The 25,571-nt window shown below is 36.5% G+C and overlaps 1 protein-coding gene across 8 annotated transcripts in view; it reads left to right on the forward strand.

The window, feature by feature from the left end:
- IFT80 (intraflagellar transport 80) overlaps positions 1-25,571 on the forward strand; it is a 138,140-nt gene that overhangs the window by 83,074 nt on the left and 29,495 nt on the right. For all 8 annotated transcript variants that reach the window (XM_070072588.1, XM_070072587.1, XM_070072586.1 and 5 more), the window contains 4 exons: positions 2,336-2,454; positions 6,221-6,295; positions 10,725-10,888; positions 22,093-22,157. In XM_070072588.1, the coding sequence (XP_069928689.1) occupies positions 2,336-2,454; positions 6,221-6,295; positions 10,725-10,888; positions 22,093-22,157 (423 nt within the window). The remainder of the gene's footprint in view (positions 1-2,335; positions 2,455-6,220; positions 6,296-10,724; positions 10,889-22,092; positions 22,158-25,571) is intronic.

A 25,571-nucleotide genomic window follows, 5' to 3' on the forward strand; every position in this document is an offset into this window, starting at 1 on the left:
CTGCTTCATTTCCATTCTAGCTCTCTGCTGATGGCCTGGGAAAAAGAATGGAAGATGGTCCAAGAGTTTGGGCCCTGCCACTCATGTGGGATATGAGGATGAAGTTCCTGTCACCTAGCTTAGGCCAACCCCAACCCTGGCCGTTGTGGCCATCTGTAGAGTGGATGGAACCAGTGGATGAAAGATTTCCATTTCTCTGTCTCTCTCTGTAACTCTTTCAAAAAAAAATAAATATTTTAAGGAAATAATATTTTTAATGTAAGCAAATTCATTTTCTTCTGTTTCTTCAATCACAGATGTCATACTACATATGCTGTTCTGTATCTTTGTAAGCTACAGCATGCCCTGGAGAACATTCCATAGATCTCCCTCATTCATTTTTGCAGCTGTGTAGCAGTGCCCTGTGTGAATATACTATAGTTTATTCAATCTATCCCCTATTGATAGATGTTTGGGCTGTTTTCCAGTCTTTTACTGCTACCAGTCGTGCTCTGGTAAACAGCCTGTATATATGTTATTTTGTAGAATTCCATCTTTGGGATGGAATTCTAGAAATGAGATTGCTGTGTTAAAGACTATATATGCCTATAATTTTGATCCCTCTTGTCATAGCATTAATATTTTGGTGAGGATAAGAGTTGGGGAATAGATATTAAAAATATACCTGTCTTTGTTTGGGATGCTATGACAAAATTTCATAAACTTTCTAGCTTAAAAACAGTAGAAATTTATTTCCCACACTTCTGGGGGCTGGGAAGTTCAAGTGCAGATTTGGTGTCTGGTGAGAGCCCACTTTCTGATTCATAGATGTCTTTTTGCTGTGTCCTCACTTGGTGGAAGGAGCAAGGCAGCTCCCTGACACCGCTTTTAGAAGGGCACAATCCCATTCATGAGGGCCCTGCCCTCATGACATAGTCACCCCCAAAGACCCCCACCTGCTAATGCCATCACATTGATGGTTAGATTTTAACATGCAAATTTTGAAGGGGAAGAGTGGGCATTGTGGCACAGATTATGCCACTGCTTAGGATGCCCACATCCCATATCAGATTGCCCTGATCCATCTTTCTGCTAAAGCATCCAGAGGCAATAGATGTTGGCTCAAGTTCTTGGGTCCCAGCCACTCATGTGAGACGCCATGATGGAATTCTAGGTTCCTGGCTTTGACCTGGCCTAGCCTTGGCTATTTTGGGCATTTGGGAGTTAGGGAGTGAAACAGTGAATGGAAGATCTCTCTCCTTTCTCTCTTGCTCTGTCTCTCTCATAAATGAAAATAAATAAATAAACATTTAAAAAAAATTTGAGGGGACGCAAATATTCAAATCATAGCAATGCCTGATAGTTGTAAATTCTTCAAAGAAGTATTTGTAAGAAGTTTGATTTTTTCTTCCTATCTTTCCATGCCCTTTCATTTTTCATTAACACTATATTGATAATTGCCATGTTGTATTTAGAAAAATGATACCATTTTGTAGAGAATTTAAATAAATACTAACATAGGTAAAATTACATTCTTTTTTTCTATTTTCCATCTCTTAGGATACAGACTTACCCATTCTGGAATTGACCAGAAAGAGATTAAGTACATTCAACTTGTCCATTATTTTTCTTGACTTGCTGCAGTTTGTCTGTCAAATTTAAGATTTCTGGCCAGCAATGCCAAGTGTTAAAATCCTTGCAAACTACTCAGTTATAAACTTTTACAACAACTTGACTATCATAAGCAAATATCCCTTTGTTGGATGATATTTAACGTTCTTATGTATTATCTCTGGGTTTTTTTTTTTTTTGCATATGGATGTACTTTTATGCAGCTTGATTTCCTCACTATGCAATTGGCTTCTTTCTTCACTATGCAATTGATACTTCCTAATCTATTTTTGATTTTTAAAGCAATTATGTCTCCTTTTGTAGAACTTCAATTTTAAAGTAAAATCTACCCTAAAAAGAGATACCCTTACTGTTTTGAGCAGAAACTGTATATTCTCTTTCCAATCTTAATATAATACCGTTCTTTGACCATCCCTCAGAGTTAGAGTGTTTTTCACATTATCACTCCACTGCTACTCATTCAGTTTGGATTGCAGATTGGACATCTTTCTAGGCCTTTTTTGACTTATTTCTAAGAAATCTTCTGTATCTGTGCTTTGTTGGTTAATTTACACACCCAACTATTCCACCTTATGGCTGATTTCCTTTGAATTCTTGTCTTTTATATAATTAGGTAATCAAGAATGCATTGAATTTTTTGTTTTATAATCTTGCTGACTTACCTAATTAAAATTTTGATGTGTTTTAATGGTGTTGGTTGGTATTTTCATTTTTCCTTGTTTAGGTTCGTAATGTACTTAACGATGCCGTGGACTTACTGGAATTCCGAGACAGAGTCATTAAAGCATCTTTGAACTATGCACACTTAGTTGTTTCAACATCCCTTCAATGTTACGTGTTCTCGTAAGCATCTTAACATTTCTTAAGAATACAGAGTTTTGTCTGTGATGAAGAATTTCAAGTTTTCACATCAACATGGTTTGGTTTAAAATTAACTTTCTCAAAACCTCATCTATCCTAATCTTACCTAAAACAAGGAAGTAAGAAAAACTGAGCTATGAACCATGAAAATAGATCTGTTAAAGTTTGTTCTTCAAAGGTTAATAATCACTTTTATAATAGGAGATACCTTATCTGACATGGTATTTAGTTTTTAAAAAAATATGTATTTTACTTGTTTGAAAGGCAGAATGACAGGGAGAGAGAGGGACTGATAGAGAAAGATAAGAGACCTACAATCCACTGGTTCACTCCCCCTAGGGCTGCAACTGCAGGGAGAGGGCCAGGTGAAGTCCGGAGCCTGCAGCTCCACCCAGGTCTCCCATGTGGATAGCCAGGGCCCAAGTACTTGTGCCATCTTCCATTGCTTTCCCAGGTGCATTAGCAGAGAGCTGGATTGGATGTGGAGTTGCTGGTCTTGAACCAGAGCTCCAATATGAAATGCTGGTATCATAGGCAGCGGCTTAACCTGCTGTGTAGAAAGCTAGCCCCTAGTGTTTACTTTTAGTTTACTCATATAAGGAATTTAGTATAATTTGATTTTAAAATGCAGAGTTTAGGAATTGGAATCACCCATCCACCTTAAGAGTCACTTAGCAGCCTGACAATGACTGAAAGATATTCACACAGGGACACAGGGAGATATTTTAGCTTAATATCATAGCCCAGAATAATCATGGATACTCATATTGATGATCAAAGTTGTTCACAAATGATAACAGAATATATACTCAATATACCCAGTATACCCTGTATTATAAGTCAAGGGATTAAAAAAAAAGAATGCAGGGGATGACTCAATACATTCAGGAAATTTGCACCTAAAATTAAAACAAAAATAAAAACGTGCTTGGTATTTTAAAGGGCTGGTAAATGTTGTATAACTGGCTTTCTGGAAACAAACAACAAACAAACAAACATGTTGGCAATCTTTACTGATTTTCATGATAGAAATACTTTTACCATGACCACTTTCAAGATACTAATGTGGTTTTGTTGTGAGCAGAGTTGAAAGGAGATATATAAAAGCAAACCATTATGTAGTATTGTACTTGTATTAGATACCACAGATATAAATAATATCAGATGCATAAGTAATAGTAAAATATAATAAAATAGTCTGGAAGTAATGACTAATGAGTATTATCTTTGTTTTAGGTATAATTTCCTTTTAAGTTTACATGATTTCATTTTTTTTATTTTTATTTTTTGACAGGCAGAGTGGACAGTGAGAGACAGAGAAAAAGTTCTTCCTTTGCCGTTGGTTCACCCTCCAATGGCCGCAGCGGCTGGCGTGCTGCGGCTGGCACACCGCGCTGATCCGATGGCAGGAGCCAGGTACTTATCCTGGTCTCCCATGGGATGCAGGGCCCAAATACTTGGGCCATCCTCCACTGCACTCCCTGGCCACAGCAGAGAGCTGGCCTGGAAGAGGGGCAACCGGAACAGAATCCGGCACCCCGACCGGGACTAGAACCCGGTGTGCCGGCGCTGCAAGGTAGAGGATTAGCCTAGTGAGCTGTGGCGCCGGCCGTGATTTCATTTTTGATAATGGCTTTAAGAGTTTGCTTATACAATTCTTGAAAATTTAACAACTAGTATAAGCTGGCTTTACCATATGACTAGTTGACTTCCCAACTATCTAGAAAACTCAAATAACCACTATGCTACTTTCAAGTGTTGTTAATAGTTAAGGGTTTTAAAAAATTTTGTGCTTATATTTATATCATTACGTGGTTATAGTTTAATCATTGAATATCATATTGAAGATAGAGACTAAGTGTATCTTATTATACACTACATATCCAATACATAGCATGGTACTCAATATATAGTGGGTACTTAATAAATAGCTTTTAATAAATTAATGAATTAAAACACATTAAGCGTAGGATTATCTTATAATCCTAAAGCCCAGTAATACATGCCAGGAAGATTTTCAATCAAACTAAATGCTACAACTATATATTAAAAATTCCTGGGCTGATGCTGTGGCTCAGCAGGTTAAAGCTGCAGCTTGCAGCACCGGCATCTCATGGGCACTGGTTCGAGTCCTGATTGCTCCACTTCCAATCCAGCTCTCTGCTAATGTGCCTGGGAAAGCAGTGGAGGATGGCCCAAGTGCTTGGGCCTTTGCCACCCACATGAGAGATGTGGAAGAAGCTCTTGGCTCCTGGCTTCAGCCTCGCCCAGCCCAGGTTATTGTGGCCATTTGATGAGTGAACCAGCAGATAGATGATCCCTCTCTGTTTCTCCTTGTCTCTGTGGAGTAAATAAAAAAATCTTTAAAAAATAAATAAATCTTTAAGGAAAAATTTTCCACTTTCTGTGGGTTAATCTGGTGCTAATCAAGAAACTGCAACTTGGAAAAATAGCCAAATTGGAGTAACAAAATAAGAGAGGCAGAGTGTAAAGAAACAAGAAGCTCAACATTATATGAATTTTTTTTTCCCTAGATGAAAGGGAAAAAGGAACAGTGAAACACTGAGGGAGGATCAAGAAAGACATGAAGTTGAGCAGTTGAGATATGGGAAAGGGATTATGGAACATGAGAAAATCTCAGTCACTTGAAGCAATAGGTATTTGAATAATTAATTTTAATCAGGTTGAGGTAACTATGGAGGTACTTCAAAAAGTTCTTGAAAATTGAATTAAAATATGTTTAATTTTGATGCAAAAAATTTTGAAATTTGTGCATAGTTTTTTCACAGTACACATTTTCTATGAACATTTTAATGAAAAAATTATGCATGGCTTTAGATTTTTTTCTTTGAAATAAATTTATCTCTTAATTCCATTTTCCACGAACATTTTGAATTATCCTCTTCAGCTTAGAGTTTCTTAGTTTATGGGGCTCTCATTGTCAACTGTCCTAAATGAGATTTATTCTACTAGTTATAGTGGAATGACATAATGTTTGAATCGGTAGAATTGATATCATTAGGTGATAACTTATAAAAATAAAGTTATTTGTTTATCCATTTACTCAATAAGCATGGACATATCTTATATTTATATAATATCTTATATAAACAATATATAAAAATATAGTATCTATTTATAGAATGTTTCACAGAAATTTTTTTTTGTTTCAACTCAATATTAACATTGGTAGGCCTGTAGGAAAATAGTCATATTTATTATGTTAATATTATTATAGTTTCTGTTTATTCAGTTCCTGCTATATAGCAGACAGTTTGCCATATACTTATGTAAGTCATCATTGTCCATACTTTACAAATAAACTAATGCTTAGGAAGTTAAGTTTATTAGCTCACAAGGCTAGGAGGTGGTAAAACCATATTTCTAATCCAGCTCTGTCCAGCCGTACTGTTACTGTTTGTCAGATGAGAAACATTAGATGACTGGTCCAAACTCAGAGTTAATAAATAGCAGAACTGGCTTCCTCAATTTACATACTGTAATACCTACAATCAATATTTGTTGAATGTCCACTATGTGCTGATTGTTAGAGACACAGAGTGTTTACTTTCTAATCAAGGATACAAGCATGTAAGTGATATTTTCAAAACAGTAAGCCAGAAGCTGTAACAGAAATATATCTATAATTACTGTGAGCCTAAAGTCACTTTATGTAAAATGAGTACTTATCTACTTGTTTAAAACTTTTGTGTTTTAAATATCAATATCCATTTTGTTTGTTTTTTAGTACAAAGAACTGGAATACACCGCTTATATTTGACCTCAAAGAAGGAACTGTTAGTTTAATTCTGCAGGCAGAAAGGTAATTTGTTTATGATGTTTAGCTTTTGAATTCGGGGTTTTAAAATATCTCAAGTAGCAGGTAGGCAGTCTTTAAAGCATCCTTTTGCAGAAAGAAGAATCTATCTGTTTCTATTAATTTTCAGAGGAAAAAGTAAATAAACTCTTAGGTCAGAGGTTCTAAAACTTTTTGGTCTCAATTTTTTACTGTCTTAAAAAGTTATCAAGGATTATATGTGAGTTATATGTCTCATGTCTGCAATGTTAAAAATTAAAGATGAGAAATTTTAAAGGTATTTATTTATTTAAAATGATGAGGATAAACTTATTTGTTTTCATGAGCCACCACTAGTTTATAATCTGAAGTTACCTAATAAAATGGTGTTTTCTACCAAGAAACAGGCCTATTAACGAGAGTAAATTAGGAACAACTATCACTCAGGAACCCACACTTTTACATGAAAACTTTCTATCAGTCTTAATAAGTATAATGAATCAAGTACAGTGATATCCAATTTGAATCAGAGGTCAGACTTACAAAGCTTCAATCCAGTAAAACCTGGAGTACAGTATGGAAATATAATCGACATTTACCTGAAATAGCTACCCATAAAACCTTTACACTAAAACCACGTACTTCTATTCCTTATCACTTTACTCATCACCTAAGCAGCTCTTAATAGTGCTGTTCATCAGGTTTTCTAGCCCACAGCTTTTTATAAATAGCAAATCAGAAGAGTGATGGTGAAGGATGATTGTTAGAGGCTGGCACAGTGACAAGAAGGAAAGTGACTGCCTGGCAAAGGAGCACAGAGAAAGCCAAAAGCACAGAACTGTGTAGCTGAGTAGTATAGTTATTCTAAGCACCAACAGATTCTCATGAATATCAAAGCCTTCAGTTATATAGTTGCTGAAGAGTGTGATTATCATATTAATGATCTTGAGTGATCAAGAAAATGTTATGTCAAAGTTGAATCTATTTACTGAAATGGATATATGCGTGACTTATTTATTTAGTTGTGTCATATTTTTAAAACAAAATTCTTTTTGCCACTCATCAGGAAGGATGTCAGCTATCCACAAAACCATATTTCTGAAATTCTTTTTACTCCAATTATTCCAAAGAAATTTCCTTATTTATACATTATTCATCAATATATTTATTAAGTATGCCTTAGTAAAGACATGTTAAATGGCATAAATAATTAAGGAATTAAGGATTATTTTAGCTAGTGTTTTTCACTGGTCTTGTTTACACAGTTAGAGATGCTTGTTTAAAAACCGATCAAAAAGATAGGGTATGTGTCGATGAGATTTCACAAATAAGGCCAGTGTAAGCAAATAATGAATGATAGAATTAAAAGGGAGAGAATGATCCTGCGGGGGAAACAGGACACACAGCAGACTCATAGAATGGCAGCACTCCTGCCTCAGAATCAACCCTTGGGACATTCGGATCTGGCTAAAAGGTCCATGAGAGTCTCACAGGCATGGAAAGCCATGACATGGTGGCAAAAACAATCTAAATGAAAGATCCTGGTGAACAAGACCACAGCAGAAGGAACAGGCCATCAAGGAGAGAGGCGCCTTTCTCTGAAGGGAGGAAGGAACCTCCACTGTGATACGGCCTAGACTAAACAAGTTCAGAGTCGGTGAACTCAAGGGGCTTCCATAGCCTAGACAGCTCATAGCAAGAGTCTCGGGTGATTGCTGACGTCATAAATAAGAGTGCCAATTGTTAAATCAACAACGGGAGTCACTGGGTACATGCTCCCCACGTAGGATCTCTGTCCTTAATGTGTTCTACTATGAAACTTAAAAACAACACTACTAGTCGAACAATACCCTATACCTTGTGCGGTTGTGTGAGTGCAGCCTGTTGAAATCCTTGCTTAGTGTATACTAAGTTGATCTTTAGTATATGAAGGTAATTGAAAATGAAACGTGATGAAGGGCGGGATGGGAGAGGGAGTGGGAGAGGGTAGGGCCACGGGAGGGAGGGAGGTTGGTGGGGGACGCCACAACAGTACAAAAGTTGCACTTTGTAAATTCACATTTATTAAATAAAAAAAAACTATATAACAAACAAAAAAAAGAAAAAAAAAGAACTTAATACTTTACCCTTTTAGTATTTTTTATGTTCTACTTAAAACTATTGGTTGAACTCTGTAGTTAATAAACAATTACTCTTAGGTGTTTAATTAATGCTATAACTAGTACTCAAATAGTATTTTACACTTCGTGTTTCTGTGTGGGTGCATATATGCTAAATTGATCTTCTGTATATAAAGATAATTGAAAATTAATCTTGATGTGAATGGAAGGGGAGAGGGAGTGGGAGAGGGGAGTGTTGTGGGTGGGAGGGAAGTTATGGGGGAATCCATAAGCTGTACTTTGGAAATTTATGTTCATTAAATAAAATAAAATATAAATATAAAAAAAGAAATATAAGGTATTTATTCACAAGAAGGTTGAAGGCTATAGTGCTTGTTTCAAAAAGAAAATGCTTTTAGTGTTGTGACAAACAGTAAAAACTAATATGATGTTTCACTTTGTCAAGATTGGCAAATATTGTTTTCATATGCAAGTGTGTATGGCCATAAATTAATGTGTCATGCCCAAACCCTTCAATTAATAAACTACCTCCCAATCCTCAAGTATTAATTTAATTGAACTGTGTGCATTAGGTATTCATTAAATACTAACTTTTTTAAAAAAGATTTATTTATTTATTTGAAAGACAGAGTTACAGAGAGGCAGAGAGAGGGAGAGAGGGAGAAATGGAGGGAGGGAGAGAGAGGCCTTCCATCTATTGGTTCACTCCCCAAATGGCCACAATGGCCAGAGCTGAGACAATCTGAAGCCAGGAGCCAGGAGCTTCTTCCGGGTCTCCCACAAAGGAGCAGGGGCCCAAGAACTTAGGCTGTCTTCCACTGTTTCCCCAGGCACATTAGCAGGGAGCTGGATCAGAAATGGAGCAGCCCAGACTTCAACCGGCACCCATTTGGATGCCAGTGCTGCAGGCGGCAGCTTTATCTGCTACGCCACAGTGCTGGCCCCTAAATACTAACTTTTGATTGGTCTTAGTGTTTGCTTATTTCCCTTTTGTTTCCAAGACAAAAGAAAAATTTGCAATTTCTTAAACAAGGAATATTAAAACCTGGAACATAAAATTTTGAAAAGTAGTAATGTTTTCAGCATTGAGGAAACAGGCATGCCAGTACAGCTGTAGTGTCTGTATAAAACAACACAACCATTCACAGGGCAGTTTGACAATATATGTTAAATATTTTCAAGTATGTGCTCCTTGATCCAGTAATTGCACTTTTAGAAGTTATACTGGCCGGCGCCGCGGCTCACTAGGCTAATCCTCTGCCTTGCGGTGCCGGCACACCAGTTCTAGTCCCAGTCGGGGCGCCGGATTCTGTTCCGGTTGCCCCTCTTCCAGGCCAGCTCTCTGCTGTGGCCAGGGAGTGCAGTGGAGGATGGCCCAAGTGCTTGGGCCCTGCACCCCATGGGAGACCAGGAGAAGCACCTGGCTCCTGCCTTCGGATCAGCGCAGTGTGCCGGCTGCAGCTTGCCGGCCGCAGCGGCCATTGGAGGGTGAACCAACGGCAAAGCAAGACCTTTCTCTCTGTCTCTCTCTCACTGTCCACTCTGCCTGTCAATAAATAAATAAATAAATAAATAAAATTTTAAAAAATTAAAAAAAGAAGTTATACTAAGGATAAGTAGGGTAGACATACAGAGATGTATATATACTATAAGTATTCTTTAAAACAGGAGAAATATAGTAGCCATAAAATATTTGTTTTTAGTTAATAAAAAATGACTACACCAAAACCTATACCTGGAATATAGCTGTCAACATAACAAATGAACTCGAGACTCTGCTGCAAAAAATGTAAGAGTTGTTAAGTATGACTATATGCTGATCATCACCACATGGTTTTAAAGACAGAAGCATCTTATTTTAATAAATTCTGGCACTGATGTCAAGTTTTTTTTATACTGTTTTAGTCTTTGGTATTTAATCTTTAATTATCTTTAACATAATCCTTATGAAATATGTATTAATACTGATTCATAAAACATAGCGTCTGGAACCAAATCACAGAATTGTAAATTATAAGATTTTCTGATTCCCTTTGTATAGAGATTCTTCTTAAGGAAAGGAAATCAATTGTAGGTGTAATGTGTAAGAACTCAAAATTTTAGTATTTAGGGTGACAATTATGGACATTGTTGTCATTTTAATGGATAGAAACCCAGGAAACAAACCAAAGCAACAATATTGACTTTCAGGTTTTTTTTTAACACTTTATTTTTTTGTATATCTGTGTACTTATTTTACTTGTTGAATCTAGATGTTTCCAAAGGATAAACTGCTTTCTAATATATAAAAGAAAATATAGTATACTTATATTTAAGAATATATTTTTATTTTTTAGACATTTTCTTCTTGTAGATGGTGGTGGTATCTATTTATATTCTTATGAAGGGCGCTTCATTTCTTCTCCAAAATTCCCTGGAATGAGAACAGATATTCTGAATGCACAGACTGTGTCTCTGAGTAATGACACTATAGCAATAAAAGACAAAGCTGATGAAAAAAGTAAGTATATTTTTACGATTTATCATGTCAGATTCCCATGAAACTTGTTAATGCCATAAAGTGTGTATAGCTTAGCTTTCATTTTTCATCTGCTAATATGTTAACTTCATATTAAAGAATTGTAAGCTTCCTAATTTGTTCTAAACCTGAATTAAGAAATAAAATTGTCATACTGTCTTCACTTGATAGAACAAATAGATATTGTCACAACATCAAAGATCAGTGGAAAGGAACAAATCTTTATTAATGTTTTAATTTGAGAGTCAAAGTGACAAGACAGAGAGAGAAAAATCTTATCTGTTAATTCATTCCTCAAATGCTTGCAAAGGCCAGGTCTGGACCATGGCCCAAGCCAGGAGCTGGGAATGCAATCACTTATGTGGGTAGCAGGAACTCAATTATGTGAACCATTACCTTTGCCTCCCAGGGCCTGTGTTACCAGGGAACTGGAGTCAGAAGCTAGAGATACGAATTGAGCTCAGGCACTCCTATGTGGGACATGAGTGACTTTATATAATATATAGTGGTATTATATATACATAATATTATATATTGTTATTTATACATATAATATAATATATAATAACATATTATATATAGGTAAACAGTTATAATTCAAGATTGTGATTTTAAGAGTGTATATTAATTTTTAAGTTTTAAAATCATTTTTAGTATTCCTTTTTCTTCATTTGGTAATAGAGTAAATATCATACTTCACTATACCATTTTAAATATATGTATGTATATATATAATGTATATATATTTTGTTTAATGAATACAACTTCAAGTATTTAATATATACAGATTTGGGAACATGATGATTCTCCCCCTCACCTCCCTCCCACCCACATTCCCCTCCTTCTTCCTCCTCCCTCTTTCTTTCCTATTCTAATTGTTTACAGAGATCAATTTTTCAGTTAATTTTTATACTCATAAAATTAACCCTACACTAAACAGAGAGTTCACCAGCTAGCATGAAGAAAAAAGAAACAAAACCAAACAGACAAACTAGAAAAAAAATTGTTCATTTTCTTGCAAATGAAAGAATTTCATTTTTTTTTTACCACTGTGTAGTATTCCATAGGTATTCATGCCCTAATTTCTTTATCCAGTCCTCAGTTTATGGACATCTGGGTTGATTCCATCCATATCTTAGCTATTATAAATTGAGTTGAAATGAACATAGGGGTACAGATCATTCTTTAATATGCAAATTTCATTTCCTTTGGAAAAATTCCCAGGAGTGGGATGGCTGGATTATTCAGTAGGTCTATATTCAGCTTTCTGAGATATCTCTATATTGCCTTCCACAGTGGTTGTACCAGTTTATATTCCCCCCAACATTGGGTTGAGGTACCCTTCTTCCCACATCCTTACCAACAATTGTTATTGATTTCTGTATGAGGGCCATTCTAACAAGGGTGAGGTGAAACCTCATTGTGGTTTTGATTTGCATTTCCCTAATGGCTAGTAATCCTTAGCATTTTTTCATGTGTCTATTGACCATGTGAATTTCTTCTCTTGAAAAATGTTTGCCCATTTCTTGACTAGGTTGTTTGTTTTGTGGTTGTTTAATTTCTTGAACTCTTTATAGATTCTGGAAGTTAATCCTTTGTCCACTTCATAGTTTGCTAATATTTTCTCCCATTCTGTTGGTTGCCTCTTCACTTTGAGTGTTTATTTTGCAGTGCAGAAGCTTCTCAGCTTGATGTAATCCCACTTGTTAATTTTGGCTTTGATTGCCTGTGCTTCTGGGATCTTTTCCAAAAAGTCTTTCCCTATGCCAATGTATTGTAGGGTTTCCCTAATGTTCTCTAGTATTTGATGGTATCACATCATAGATTAAGGTCTCTGATCCATTTTGAGTGGGTTTTTGTGGAAGGCGTAAGGTAGGGTTCTTGTTTCATGCTTCTGCATACAGAGATTCAGTTTTCCCAGCACCAGTTGTTGAAGAGACTGTCTTGGCTCCAGGGGTTGATTTTTGCTCCTTTGTCAAAAATAAGTTGATTGTAGATGTGTGAATTAATTTCTGGGGTTTCTATTCTGTTCCATTGGTCTACACATCTGTTTTTGTGGCAGTGCCAGGCTGTTTTGATTATAATTGCCCTGTGGTATTTCTTGAGGTCTGTTGTTGTGATGCCTCTAGCTTTGTTTTTATTGTTTAAGATTGCTTAGCTATTTGGGGTCTCTTGTGTTTCCATATGAATTTTAGCTTAATTTTTTCTACATCTGAGAAGAATGTTGTTGATATTTTGATTGGGATCGCATTGAATCTATAGATTGCTTTTGGTAGTATGGACATTTTGAAGATGTTGATTCTTCTAATCCATGAAAGATTTTTCCACTTTTTTTTTTTTTTGTCTTCTTCTATTTCTTTCTTTAATGTTTTGTAATTTCCCTCAGAGATCTTTGACATCTTTGGTTAAGTTTATTCCAAGATATTTAAATTTTTTTTGTAGCTATTTGAATGAGATTGCTCTTAGGCATTCAGTAGGGATGGAGAATAAATAGTATAAACAAGTCCAGTGTTCAGGAGAGAGGTTGGGTACAGAGAGATAAAGTTAGAATCAGGTGTACTGCTAGGGCTTAAAGCTGTGGCACTACATGATCCACCGGAAATGTGAGTGGACTGGGAAAAGGCCCAAAAGCTGAAGGCATTTGTGGAGTAGGGTAAGAGGAGAGAAGCCAGTGCACTTAGAGGAAAATCAAGAGATGGAGTAATCTCTAAAGCCTAGTTAAAAAAATGAAATATTTAATAACTTCTCCTTGTTGCTATATATCATGAAATATTGTAAATTACTGTGAAAGCTTACCAAAAAAATTCTTACTTCAGTGTTAATATTGTTAATTCACACAGGGAAGTCCTAATTCAGGAGACGGAAAACTGCCCTGCTTTTAAATTTTCAGTGCTTTCAGTTAGTGTCTCCTCTTAATAACTGATAAATTACAACTCTCCTATGTAGAGCTGTTCTTTCTATTCATTCTTTAGCTCTAGCTAAAAAATAGGAAAAGAAAAGAAAAGAAAACATTACCCAGAGAGCGGACAAAATTAGGATGGCTGAGTAGTTGCTAATAATAATTGTTTGGAAGTTGGAATTTTGTCTTCTACAAACTTAAATTTGAAAATGTTAGTGATCACTATAATTTGTCTATTTTTCTTATTCAATACCATTTTTTAGATAGACATTTTAATAGATTATGTATTTCCAACTGGGTAAACCTTATTCTGACTTTTTTGTACTTATTTCACATCTAAACAGATTCAATTATTCTTTAATCCTTTGATAATTCATAGAATTTTAGACCTAGAAAGAACTAATGAACATTTTCAGAAATAAGGACTTAGCTGCCAGGAAATTGTGCTTTCCTTATGTAAATTTTAATTGTTAAATAAGCAAATGATGTCATTCTATTTTGCTGTAAACAGGGAAAGTACTTTCCTACATTTCTTTTTAAAGAAGCTGGTAGTCATTGATGGATAATAGAGGTAGATGTTAATCATGGAATACACAATTAGGCCGGCGCCACGGCTCACTAGGCTAATCCTCCGCCTGCGGCGCTGGCACACCGGGTTCTAGTCCCGGTCGGGGTGCCGGATTCTGTCCTGGTTGCCCCTCTTCCAGACCAGCTCTCTGCTGTGGCCCGGGAGTGCAGTGGAGGATGGCCCAAGTACTTGGGCCCTGCACCCCATGGGAGACCAGGAGAAGCACCTGGCTCCTGGCTTCGAATCAGCGCGGTGTGCCGGCCACAGCAGCCATTAGAGGGTGAACCAACGGCAAAGGAAGATCTTTCTCTCTGTCTCTCTCTCTCTCACTGTCCACTCTGCCTATCAAAAAAAAAAAAAATACACAATTACAATATGCAGCATCTAAACCTGTAGAAAGGGGACATCTACATGTCATATTGTGGTTCCTTCCTACTTTTGGAGCTGTTTAATAGGCAGGATTCTTGTGCTAAGCGTAGTACTCCATATTGCAATAGGTGCTTAGTAAATAGCAGTTGAATGGATTTGAAAACCCTTTGGGATAATTAAGCACTATAGCTACTGTTTTTGTTTTCCATCTTTTCTTCATCTACTTTGTACAAATATGATACAATATTAGCGTGATTACTTGAAACAAATGTCTGGAGACTAGAAGTTTGGGAGCAAGACTTAATGTGTAGAAGAGGTTCTTTCATCTACCAGCTTCTTAGTGGTTTGTTCTGCTAGTTTCTGTTAAATGTTAATCTTAGAATATAGGTCCAACTTCCCATTGATCAGATCCACTTACAGTTTGCAAAAAAGTTAATGACTTTATATGTACTGTACTAGCCTTTTATAATAAGTATAATCAACAGAGATAGAAACCCTTAATTTAAAAAAAAGTTAGTTTGCAGCTATGAAAATAATTTGACTTAGTGAAGCCCACAATATTTTTTCAAGTGGAAGCCAGAATTTTGTAATGTTTGTTTTCATTCTTAATTAAAATTTTTTTTCATTTTTCCCAGCATAATTGGCAATCTGAGAACCTAACTACATATTACATGATTTCTTCTGTGAATATAGTCAACAACTTCAAACTTAACATCCTCTGGTTTACTAAAAGCTGAAGATGTACTATCAATGTGCTCTTCTGGAATTAAATATTATGTTACATATATTTTAGCATTTTTACAATCTGTATAAACTGGCCAGTACTTTTGTAGAGTTCTCAGAAGCTACTTTTCTCTTTTCATACCATCCCTGTCTTTTCCCTTTTTGTAATTCTGTGCATATGAGGATACTTGACAAAACTTAGAAAAATAGAATAAAAAGATAAGTTCCTTTTGGTTTACATTTTCTTTTTGAAATCTACACATAGTTTTTTCATAATATGCAGTGTCCATGAACTTTTGAAGACCCTTCTTGTGCATGGATTTCAATTTCTCTTGCACCAAAATAGACTCACTTGTTTCTAAAATTTATATTCATTTATTTATTTGAGTGGCAGAGAGACATACATGGAGAGAGACACAGAGACAGAGAACTCCCATCTGCTGGTTTACTTCCCAAATGTCTGCAATAGCTAGGGCTGAGCTAGGCTGAAACCAAGACCTGGGAACTCAATCCAAATCTCCCAGATAGGTCACAAATACTCAATTACTTGAGTCATTATCACTGCCTCCCGGAGTCTGCATTAGCAGGCAGTTGGACTCAGGAGCTGGAGCCAGGTAGCAAGCTAGGGCATTCTGATGTATAATCAAGTGTCTTAATTTCCAGGCTTAATACATGCCCTGAAAACTCATCTGTTCATTCTACTTTTCATGTATTTTTAGAGGTACTCTTTTATGTTGTCATACAAAATTATTCCATTTGGAATGAATCTTGAACTAGAGTAATTTGAAAATTACTTAAAAAGAGTCACCAAAACACTCTAACCACTTTCTTTCCATTTCTTCCAACAATTTTTTTTTCAATAGAGAAAACCATAGTCACCAATGACAATGTCATATTTTACATGTGAAAAGCCTTAGCGAAACGGAGATACGGTAACATTTGTTCCACACTTCTTCCATACAGTCAGTATCTTCTGTAATATTTACCTACTTTAGAACATTAGAGAAAGGTGGAGTTAAAAATAGAGAACTTTGAATTGCTATTATTTAGATAGTGATTGATGTCATGAAAGTACTGATATTAGAGAAAGTATATATGAGTTAAGAGGCAAACGGGAACAAAATCTTAGGAACAAGGGTTAATAGATATGGAGGAACTCAAAGGAGAATGATGAATGCTCTAGATTGAAGAGAATCAGGAGACAAGAGTGTTTATATGTAGCCCACATCAGAATTTCAAGAAAGAGAAGGATGATGTGGAGCTTCCAGTGCTGTGGAGGACAAGACTAAAAATAGACTCCAAGGATGAGGACTAAAAATAGTCATTTTCATTTGGAAGCATATGAGTCATTGATGACCTAGGCAAAAAATATTTGCATCAAAGTAGAGACATTGAACAGCAAATTGTCCTAAGTTGAAGGGAGTTGTAAAAATTGAAATGGGACCAGCATTGTGGTGCAGTGGGTTAAATCTCTGCCTGTGATGCCAGCATCCCATTCGAGCACTGGTTCAGGTCTCAGCTGCTCTACTTCCCATTTAGCTCCCTGCTAATGAACCTGAGAAAACAGTAGAAGATGGCCCAACTCCTTGAGCCTCTGCACCCATGGGAAGACCCAAATGAAGTTCCAGGTTCCTAGCTTTGGTCTGGTTCGGCCCTGGTCATTGCAGCCATTTGGGGAGTGAACCAGTGGGTAGAAGATTCTCTCTCTCTCTTTCTCACTCACTCTCACTCTCTCTCTCTCTGTCTCACTTTCTGTAACTCTGCCTTTCAAAATAAATAAGTAAATCTTTCTTTAAAAAATCTATAAGGATAAATTTTAAAAAGCTGAAATGACTGTTTTAAAGAGAGTCAAAGAATTAATAGTAATTACAGGAGGATAACAATTTATTTTTTTTATTTATTTTTTTTTAAAGATTTATTTATTAACCAGCGCCACAGCTCACTAGGCTAATCCTCCACCTGCGGCACCAGCACTCCGGGTTCTAGTACCAGTTGGGGTGCCGGTTCTGTCCGGTTGCTCCTCTTCCAGTCCAGCTTTCTGCTGTGGCCCAGGAAGGCAGTGGAGGATGGCCCAAGTGCTTTGGGCCCTGCACCCGCATGGGAGACCAGGAGAAGCACCTGGCTCCTGGCTTTGGATCGGTGCAGCGCCGGCCGTAGCGGCCATTTTGGGGGTGAACCAACAGAAGGAAGACCTTTCTCTCTGTCTCTCTCCCTCACTGTCTAACTCTGCCTGTCAAAAAAAAAATATATATATATATATTTATTTATTTATTTTGAAAGAGCTGCAGAGAGAGAGAGAGAGTATATCTTCCACCCATTGGTTCACTCCCCTGATCACCACAATGGCTGGGGTTGGCCAGTCTGAAGCCAGGAGCCAGGAGTTTGGAGCTTCATTTGGGTCTCCCATGTGGGTAGCAGGAGCCCAAACACTTGGGCCATCTTCTCCTGCTTTTCCCAGGCTATCAGTGGGATTGCTGGATTGGAAGTGGAGCAGCTGAAACATGAACCTGCACCCATATGGAATGTGAACCCATTTAGCTTGAGATCTACTCTCAAAATATTCTTCAATACAGTATTTTTAACTATAGGCATAATGTTATATGGCAGATCTCTAGAACTTATTTATCTTGCATTAATGAAAACTTTTATTTTTTGATTATCAGTTTCCATTTTTCCTTCCTTGTGCCTCTGACAACCACTATTCTGTTTTTCTTCTATTAAGTTTGACTATTTTAGATACTTATAGGTTGAATCATGCAGTAGTTGTCTTTGTGTAACTGGCTCATTTCACTTAGCATAATATCTTCCTGGTTCGTCCATGTGACATATTGTAGAATTTTCTTTTTCTTTTTGAAGGCTGAGTAATATTCTATTGTATGTTTATAACACATTTTCTTTGTCCTTTCATCTGCTGATAGACACTTTAGTTGTTTCCTTGTTTTGGCTCTTATGAATAGTGCTGCAATTTACATGGGAGTGCTGATATGTCTTTGAGATCCTGGTTTTGTTTCTTTCAGATAAACACCCAGATAGTGGGATTGCTAGATAATGTGGCCCTTCTATTTTTAATTTTTAAAGGACCTTCCCTACTGTTTTCCATAGCAGATGTACCATTTTTCATTCTTAGCAGCAGTGTGCCAGCCATCTAATTTTTCCACATTACCACCAACCTTGTCTTCTTTTTTTTATAGGTATAATAACCATCCTAATAAGTGTAATGTCACATCCCATTGTGGTTTTGACTTATATTTCCCTGATGATTAGTAACTTTTAGCATCTGTTCAAACATGAGTACCTGTTGTTCTAAGCCTATGTTCTAGCCATCTTAAAATCAACTCCTGATTATTCATGGAAAATTTTTAATCTTGAAACATCTGTGCCATATTATTATAGGAACTAATTCCCCCAACTATCAGTTAGGGCAAATAGCCCTCAAAAAGAAAAACATTTTAGAAACAGTGCTAAAATAATTAAGTTCCAATTAAAAATAATTATTCTACAGATTGGGTCTTATTTGCATTTATCATTTTCCTAAGCTAACTCTAAAAATTAAGGAATTATTAAAGATATGAAGAGGATATTTCTGTAATCTTCCTTCAGGTCTTCAGGGAAATACTCTGGGATCTAGTTGAGCTTCTGTGTTTGTGACAAATACAGGTTTTAAAGACCTCTCCGTAATTCTGAAGCAAACTATTGTATTCTGGAACTTTGAGTTAAATATTCTACCATACCATATTGATGACTCATGGAGAATCTCAATTGTTGGTAATTAATGTTTCTACCCCATCTGGGTATAATGCAGTTTAGGTCTGTCACTGACTATTCTGAGTTAATGCAACCACAATGGTTAAGGACACTCTTCCCCAAGAATGACCTTACTTAAGATGCCAGCCCAGGTTTTTCAGGGTTCCCTGGCCACCTGCACTTCTCATTGTCCAAATTTGGGGCTCCCCGTGAAACCATCATGTTCAATACTTTGGTCGAATGACTCACAGTGCTCAGGAAAATACTTTGTTATAATTTTAATTATAAGGATACATACAGGATGAAGCCCAGGAGCTTCTGTGCACTCCCTCATTCAGCCAGGGCATGCACCCTTCCAGCACATCAGTGTGTTCAACAACCAGGAAGCTCCAAAGAGCTTTGGTATTTAGAGTCTTTCTGGGTTCTATTAATTAGGCACAATTAATTAAATCATTGGTCATGTTATTGAACTAAATCTCCAGCACTGCCCCCCTCAGGTGGGAGTCAGGGCTGAAAGTATCCAAACCTCTAATCAAGTGCTCGGTGTCCAGTTTTCTATTCTGAAGCTATTTGGGGGCCCCCAAGAATTGCTCTGTAACAAAGACCCTGGTATCACTCAGATAATTCCAATTATTTTTGAAGCTCTGAGCCAGGAACCCAGGATAAATTATTTATTATATCACATGTCACCCCTGAGCTATAACTCTGGATTCCTTATAGCAAGAATCATTCCCATCAGTAGCACCAACATGAATCTGCCTGTTGCTTGAACAAGTCAGTGTGAGGTTGGGATTGGAAGCTTTTAATTCAATTGCCAATACATTTTGTACATCAATATCAGTACTATACTCTTACCAATAATAGTCAAAAGATGCTAGCACATTACTAGAGTCCTTATAGTCATTAATAATTAGTCTAGTCCATCATCATGTTCTTTGACCAAAATATCTTCCAAGTTGAGGTCACTGAGGTTTGCAGGATTCAGTTCACTTTTGTTGGCTTCCAAAAGCAAGAGAAGTCTCAGCAACATGTGGCTTCACCCTTTCAAGCATCTGGTATAACTGAGCTAAGAGACAGTATCATTATCTTGCTGAGTCTCTTGTGAAGCATTACTGTAATATTAGGTTTCACTCATCGCATAACCCATTTACTCATTCCTTCTTTCTCAGCTAGTATTTCTCCTTTCCATATTTCTATCACTAGACAATATAATTGCATTCAGTGTTAACCCCAAATTTGCCAGAGGGAGTGAAAATTCAGCCTCTCCCATTCCCCACCCATTGTTCCCCAAACCCACCAAAAACAACCATAGGAATCTATCTAGTGCAGATACTCTACTCCCTTTACACTTCTTATGTTGAGTGAGCATGCACTCACACAGGCCAAGTCCAGAATCAAGGATCTCCATCCTGGTTTTCCACATGGTGGCAGGGGCTTCTGCTGCCTTCTCAGATGCATTAGCAGGAATGCTGATTCAGAAATGAAGTAGCCAGGATTCCAACCAGCACTTTGATATGGAGTGCTGATGTTGCAAGTTACAGCTTAACCCACTGTGATACAATGTTGCCCCCCTTTATTATTTTTATTTTGCATTTTCTTAGGCATTTAGTAAGCCAGTTCCCTACAAGTTGAATATATCATTTCTAAATTCTGAGGGTAAATTTTTTGTCCCATAACTTATTGCAGTGTAACAGCTGTTTTATACCATGGGCAACCTATAATCACAGAGGAATCAAAGGTTCCTCATCCCCTGTTCTTTTTTCTTCATTTTCCCAAACAACATGTTTCAGTGATTCTGGGTCATTCTACTAAACCCTATGTTTCCTAACACTGACTATTCCATTTTCATCTCAACTAGGGCAATTAATTTCTGTCACTACTTGGATTTACTGCAGATCCCAAAGTTTAAGGGCAAAGTCTTCCACAAGACCACCACAGTTCAGATGCAAGCCACAAGCCTCTGGGGATTCCCAGGCCATCTGCTTTTCTGGCTACAAATTCAGTACTTCCCATGACCCTGTCAAGTTTTATAATTGACTCATAGAACTCAAGAAAGCTATACTTAGAATTATGGTTTTATTATAAAGGATACACATACTGTGAGGCCTGGAAAGGAACACAGAAGATGTATCATCTTCCTAGCACATCAGTGTGTTCTCCAACCAGGAAGCTCTTCTGAGATTTGTTGTCCAGAGTTTTTATGGGATTTTATTACAAGGGATGATTAATCAGATCACTGGCCACATGCCTAAAGTCATTGTACAGTTCCTTTCCCATCTTCAGAATTTAGAGACCTAAAAGTTCCAAGCTTCTAATTACATGTTTAGTCTTCCTAATTATCAGTCCCTATCCTGAAGCCATCTAGGGATCCACCAAGACTCTCCTCAAGAGCGTAACAATAACACTGCAGTGGCTCAGGGATCTAAGGCTTTTGAAATTCCTAGAGAGAACCTGGATTAAGATCAGACAAATTATTTACTATACCATTAGCGGTATATTAATAACAGAAAACTGAATATTACATAACATAATTCCTGGCTGTACTACAAACAGCAATTTTAATTAGGAAGGTGTTTTAGAAAGAAGTCTTCTGTTCTACTGGTTTTCTGTTTGTTTGTTTGTTTTTTAAGAAATGTGACCCTATTAACAACTAGGAATTTTGTGCTGCTGTTCTTCTGTCTGATAGATACTCTGTGGCCTAAAGAGTTGAATAATTTCTCATGAGGCTTATGATAATCCACTGAAATTTACCAATAAATGAAAATTTTATTTGGGGAATGAACCAACAGATGGAAAGATCTCTCTCTGTCTCTCTGCCTTTCAAATAATTTCTTTTAAAAATTCTTATACAACATATAGATTAATGTCATATTTTTTTTCAAGTCATCTTCCTCTTTGAAGCAACAACCGGAAAACCATTAGGTGATGGGAAGCTTCTTTCTCATAAGGTAATGGACATTAGCTATTTCCAATGTAAATAACCACTGTGTATTTACTTCTTTTCAAAATCCTTATTTTCATTTTGAGGAAGAAAAGATAGTAATCAGATTTATACCTAAAATTAGTGCACAAGTTACAGAGAGTATTCTGTCTGAAAATGCTCTGGTAAAGTTTGTGATGAAAAGCCAGTAGATGCAAATTAACTGAACAGAAAGATTTCATGTATTTATCTATTGTCCAGCCTCTTTACTGCTTTTCCACAACATATTCTACTTTTATTGAACTTTTAGTACCTATTAGTAAATAAAAATGTTTTATGTTTCTGAATGTCTTGTGTTTTCCTCAAAATGTTTAGAGTCAGTGATATCTTTATATTTTAAGATTATTGTTAAGCTGGAAAAGAAATTATTCTCTCTAGAAGTACAAAAGGACCCTGAATTGTGAATTATTTATCAGCTTCTGATTTTTAGCCTTAAAATAATAAAGAAACACATTGAGTTAACCTTCTAAATAATTGGCATATTACAATCTAAAGATGCCTTTAACTTTATTGTTGAATACTTCTAGGAAGTAATATTCTTAAATTATATTTTCTTTCTGTAATTCTTACATTAAAATTTGAATAATGAATACATTCATCTGGTTCAGAAGTCAAAAAATATTAAAATGTATGCAGTGAAAAAGTCATCCTAGTGCACCTCTTATTCATTAATATAGTTCTTCTTATATATCTTTCCAGAGATTTTTAATACAAAGCTGATGTACATTTTTTCTCTCCTGTTTTACAAAAATGTAACATACAACTCTACATCTTGCTTTTTTACATAGTATTTTTGGAGATATTTCCATATTAAATAAAGTGCTTTCCCAACCATTTTCCCCTCCACTGGTAAATATAACATTTTATGTATATATCAGAATTTATTTAACCTGTTCCCAGATAATGGACATTTAAGTTATTTAGTCTTACTCTTACAGTATTGCCAAGATAGATTGCCTTAAATATACATCTTCTTGCACGTATGCTGATATAATTATAGATTAATTTTTTTAGGTTTATTTATTTGAAAGAGTTACAGAGAGAGGGAGAGACAGAGAGATCTTCCATAAGCTGGTTCACTCCCCAAATGGCCACAATGAAACTAGGGACCAGGAGCTTCTTCTTGGTTTCCCACATCTGTAGCAAGGGCCCAAGAACTTGGCCATCTTCCTCTGCTTTGCTCAGACCATTAGCAGGTAACTGGATCAGAAGTGGAGCCGCCAGGACATGAACAAGTGGCCTTATGGGATGGCAGCACTGCAGAAGGCAGCTTTGCCCACTAAGCCACAATGCCAGCCCCTGTAGATTAATTCTTTTTTTTTGACTCTATTTTTCATCAATTTTTTTAATTTTTTAAGAAAACTTTTATTTAATAAATATAAATTTTGAAAGTACAACTTTTGGATTGTAGCGGTTCTTCCCCCTCATAACCACCCTCCGACCCACAAACTATCCCATCTCCTACTCCCTCTCCCATCCCATTCTTCATCAAGACTCATTTTTAATTACCTTTATATACAGAAGATCAGTTTAGTATATACTAAGTAAAGATTTTGACAGTTTGCACCCACACAGACACACAAAGTGTAAAGTACTGTTTGAATACTAGTTTTATCATTAATTCGCATAGTATAACAAATTAAGGACAGAGATCCTACATGGGGAGTAAGTACCAGTGACTCCTGTTGTTGATTTAACAATTGACACTCTTATTTATGACGTCAGTAATCATCCGAGGCTCTTGTTATGAGCTGCCAGGACTATGGAAGCCTCTTGAGTTCACACACTCTGACCTTATTTAGACAAGGCCATAATTAAAGTGGAAGTTCTCTCCTCCCTTCAGAGAAAGGTACCACCTTCTTTGATGGCCTGTTCTTTCCACTAGGATCTCACTCACAAAGATCTTTCATTTAGGTCATTTTTTGCCACAGTGTCTTGGCTTTCCATGCCTGAAATACTCTCATGGGCTTTTTAGCCAGATCCAAATGCCTTAAGGGCTGATTCTAAGTTCAGAGTGCTGTTTAGGGCATTTGCCATTCTATGAGTCTACTGTGTATCCCACTTCCCATTTTGGGTCGTTCTCTCCTTTTTAATTCTATCAATTATTATTAGTAGACACTGGTCTTATTTATGTGATCTCTTTGACACTTAATCCTATCTTTATGATCAATTATGAACTTAAACTGATCACTTGGACTAGTGAAATGGCATTGGTACATGCCAACTTAATGGGATTTGCTGTCTCATGCCACGTTTCTAGCTCTAATATTAGGGGTAAGTCCGAGTGAGCGTGTGCTGTACTGTACATCATCTCCCTCTCTTAGATTAATTCTTGAAATATTGTTGCTGGGTCAAAGGATATGACCCTTTATAATTTTAATAAGTATTGTCAAATTATTTTCCAAGGAAATTATATCAACTTAATTGATATGAGATGCTTATTTCCCTGCAACCTTCCCATTGTCATTTTGACTCAGGACTGTGTAAGCAGAATTTTTCCTTTTCAGTAGGATTAAGCATATAAAAAAGAGTATATGTTTCACTTCTCAAGATGTATTCACTTTTATTAACAGGACTAAAATAAGAATCATTTAATAAGGGTAGATAAACATTTTAAGATGTATTTATTTATTTATTTATTTGAAAGGCAGAATGACAGAGAGAGGGAGAGACAGAGAATGAGAGACAGAGTGAGATTGGAAGAGATCTCCATCTGCTGGTTTACTCCCCAAGTGGCTGCAACAGCCAGAAGCTGTGAACTCCCTACTGGTCTCCCACCTGGATGGCAGAGGCACAAGTACTTGGGCCATCATCCACTGCCTTTCCAGACACATTAGCAGGAAGCTAAATTGGAAGTCGAACAGCCGAGCTTGAACTCGCACTCCAGTATGGGATACCAGCATAATAAGGGGCAGATTGCTCTGCTGTGCCACATGCTGGCCCCAAACATTTGTTTTAATGTGATAAATTTTTCAAGAACACTTTTCTTAAGTGTAAGAATTACCTAAATACAAGAAATATATGATTTTCTAATTAGAAGGTGAAGGTGACTTCTTCTACCTTTCACACTTCACTCAGTTATATAGTACATTATAGAAAACATAAAAGATATGTATTACAAAGGATTTCACATTTTTACATTAGAGAGAATATTATAAAGATAACCCAATCTATTTTATTTCATATACAAAGAACTCAAGATCTAAGATCTTCCCAAATAATAAGAGCCCAAATTAGAACTTTAGTCTGTGTATTATTAAATGAATATTAATTAATGTAGGGCAAGGGAGAAGGTCCTAATAAGCACAAATTTTCTTTCAAGTCCCAGTGCAAAGGTGACCCAAGAGGAATAGAACAAAAGCAGAGACAGTGAAACTGGACG

The sequence above is a fragment of the Oryctolagus cuniculus genome, chromosome 4, assembly GCF_964237555.1.
Source record: "Oryctolagus cuniculus chromosome 4, mOryCun1.1, whole genome shotgun sequence".
Taxonomy (NCBI): Eukaryota; Metazoa; Chordata; class Mammalia; order Lagomorpha; family Leporidae; genus Oryctolagus; species Oryctolagus cuniculus.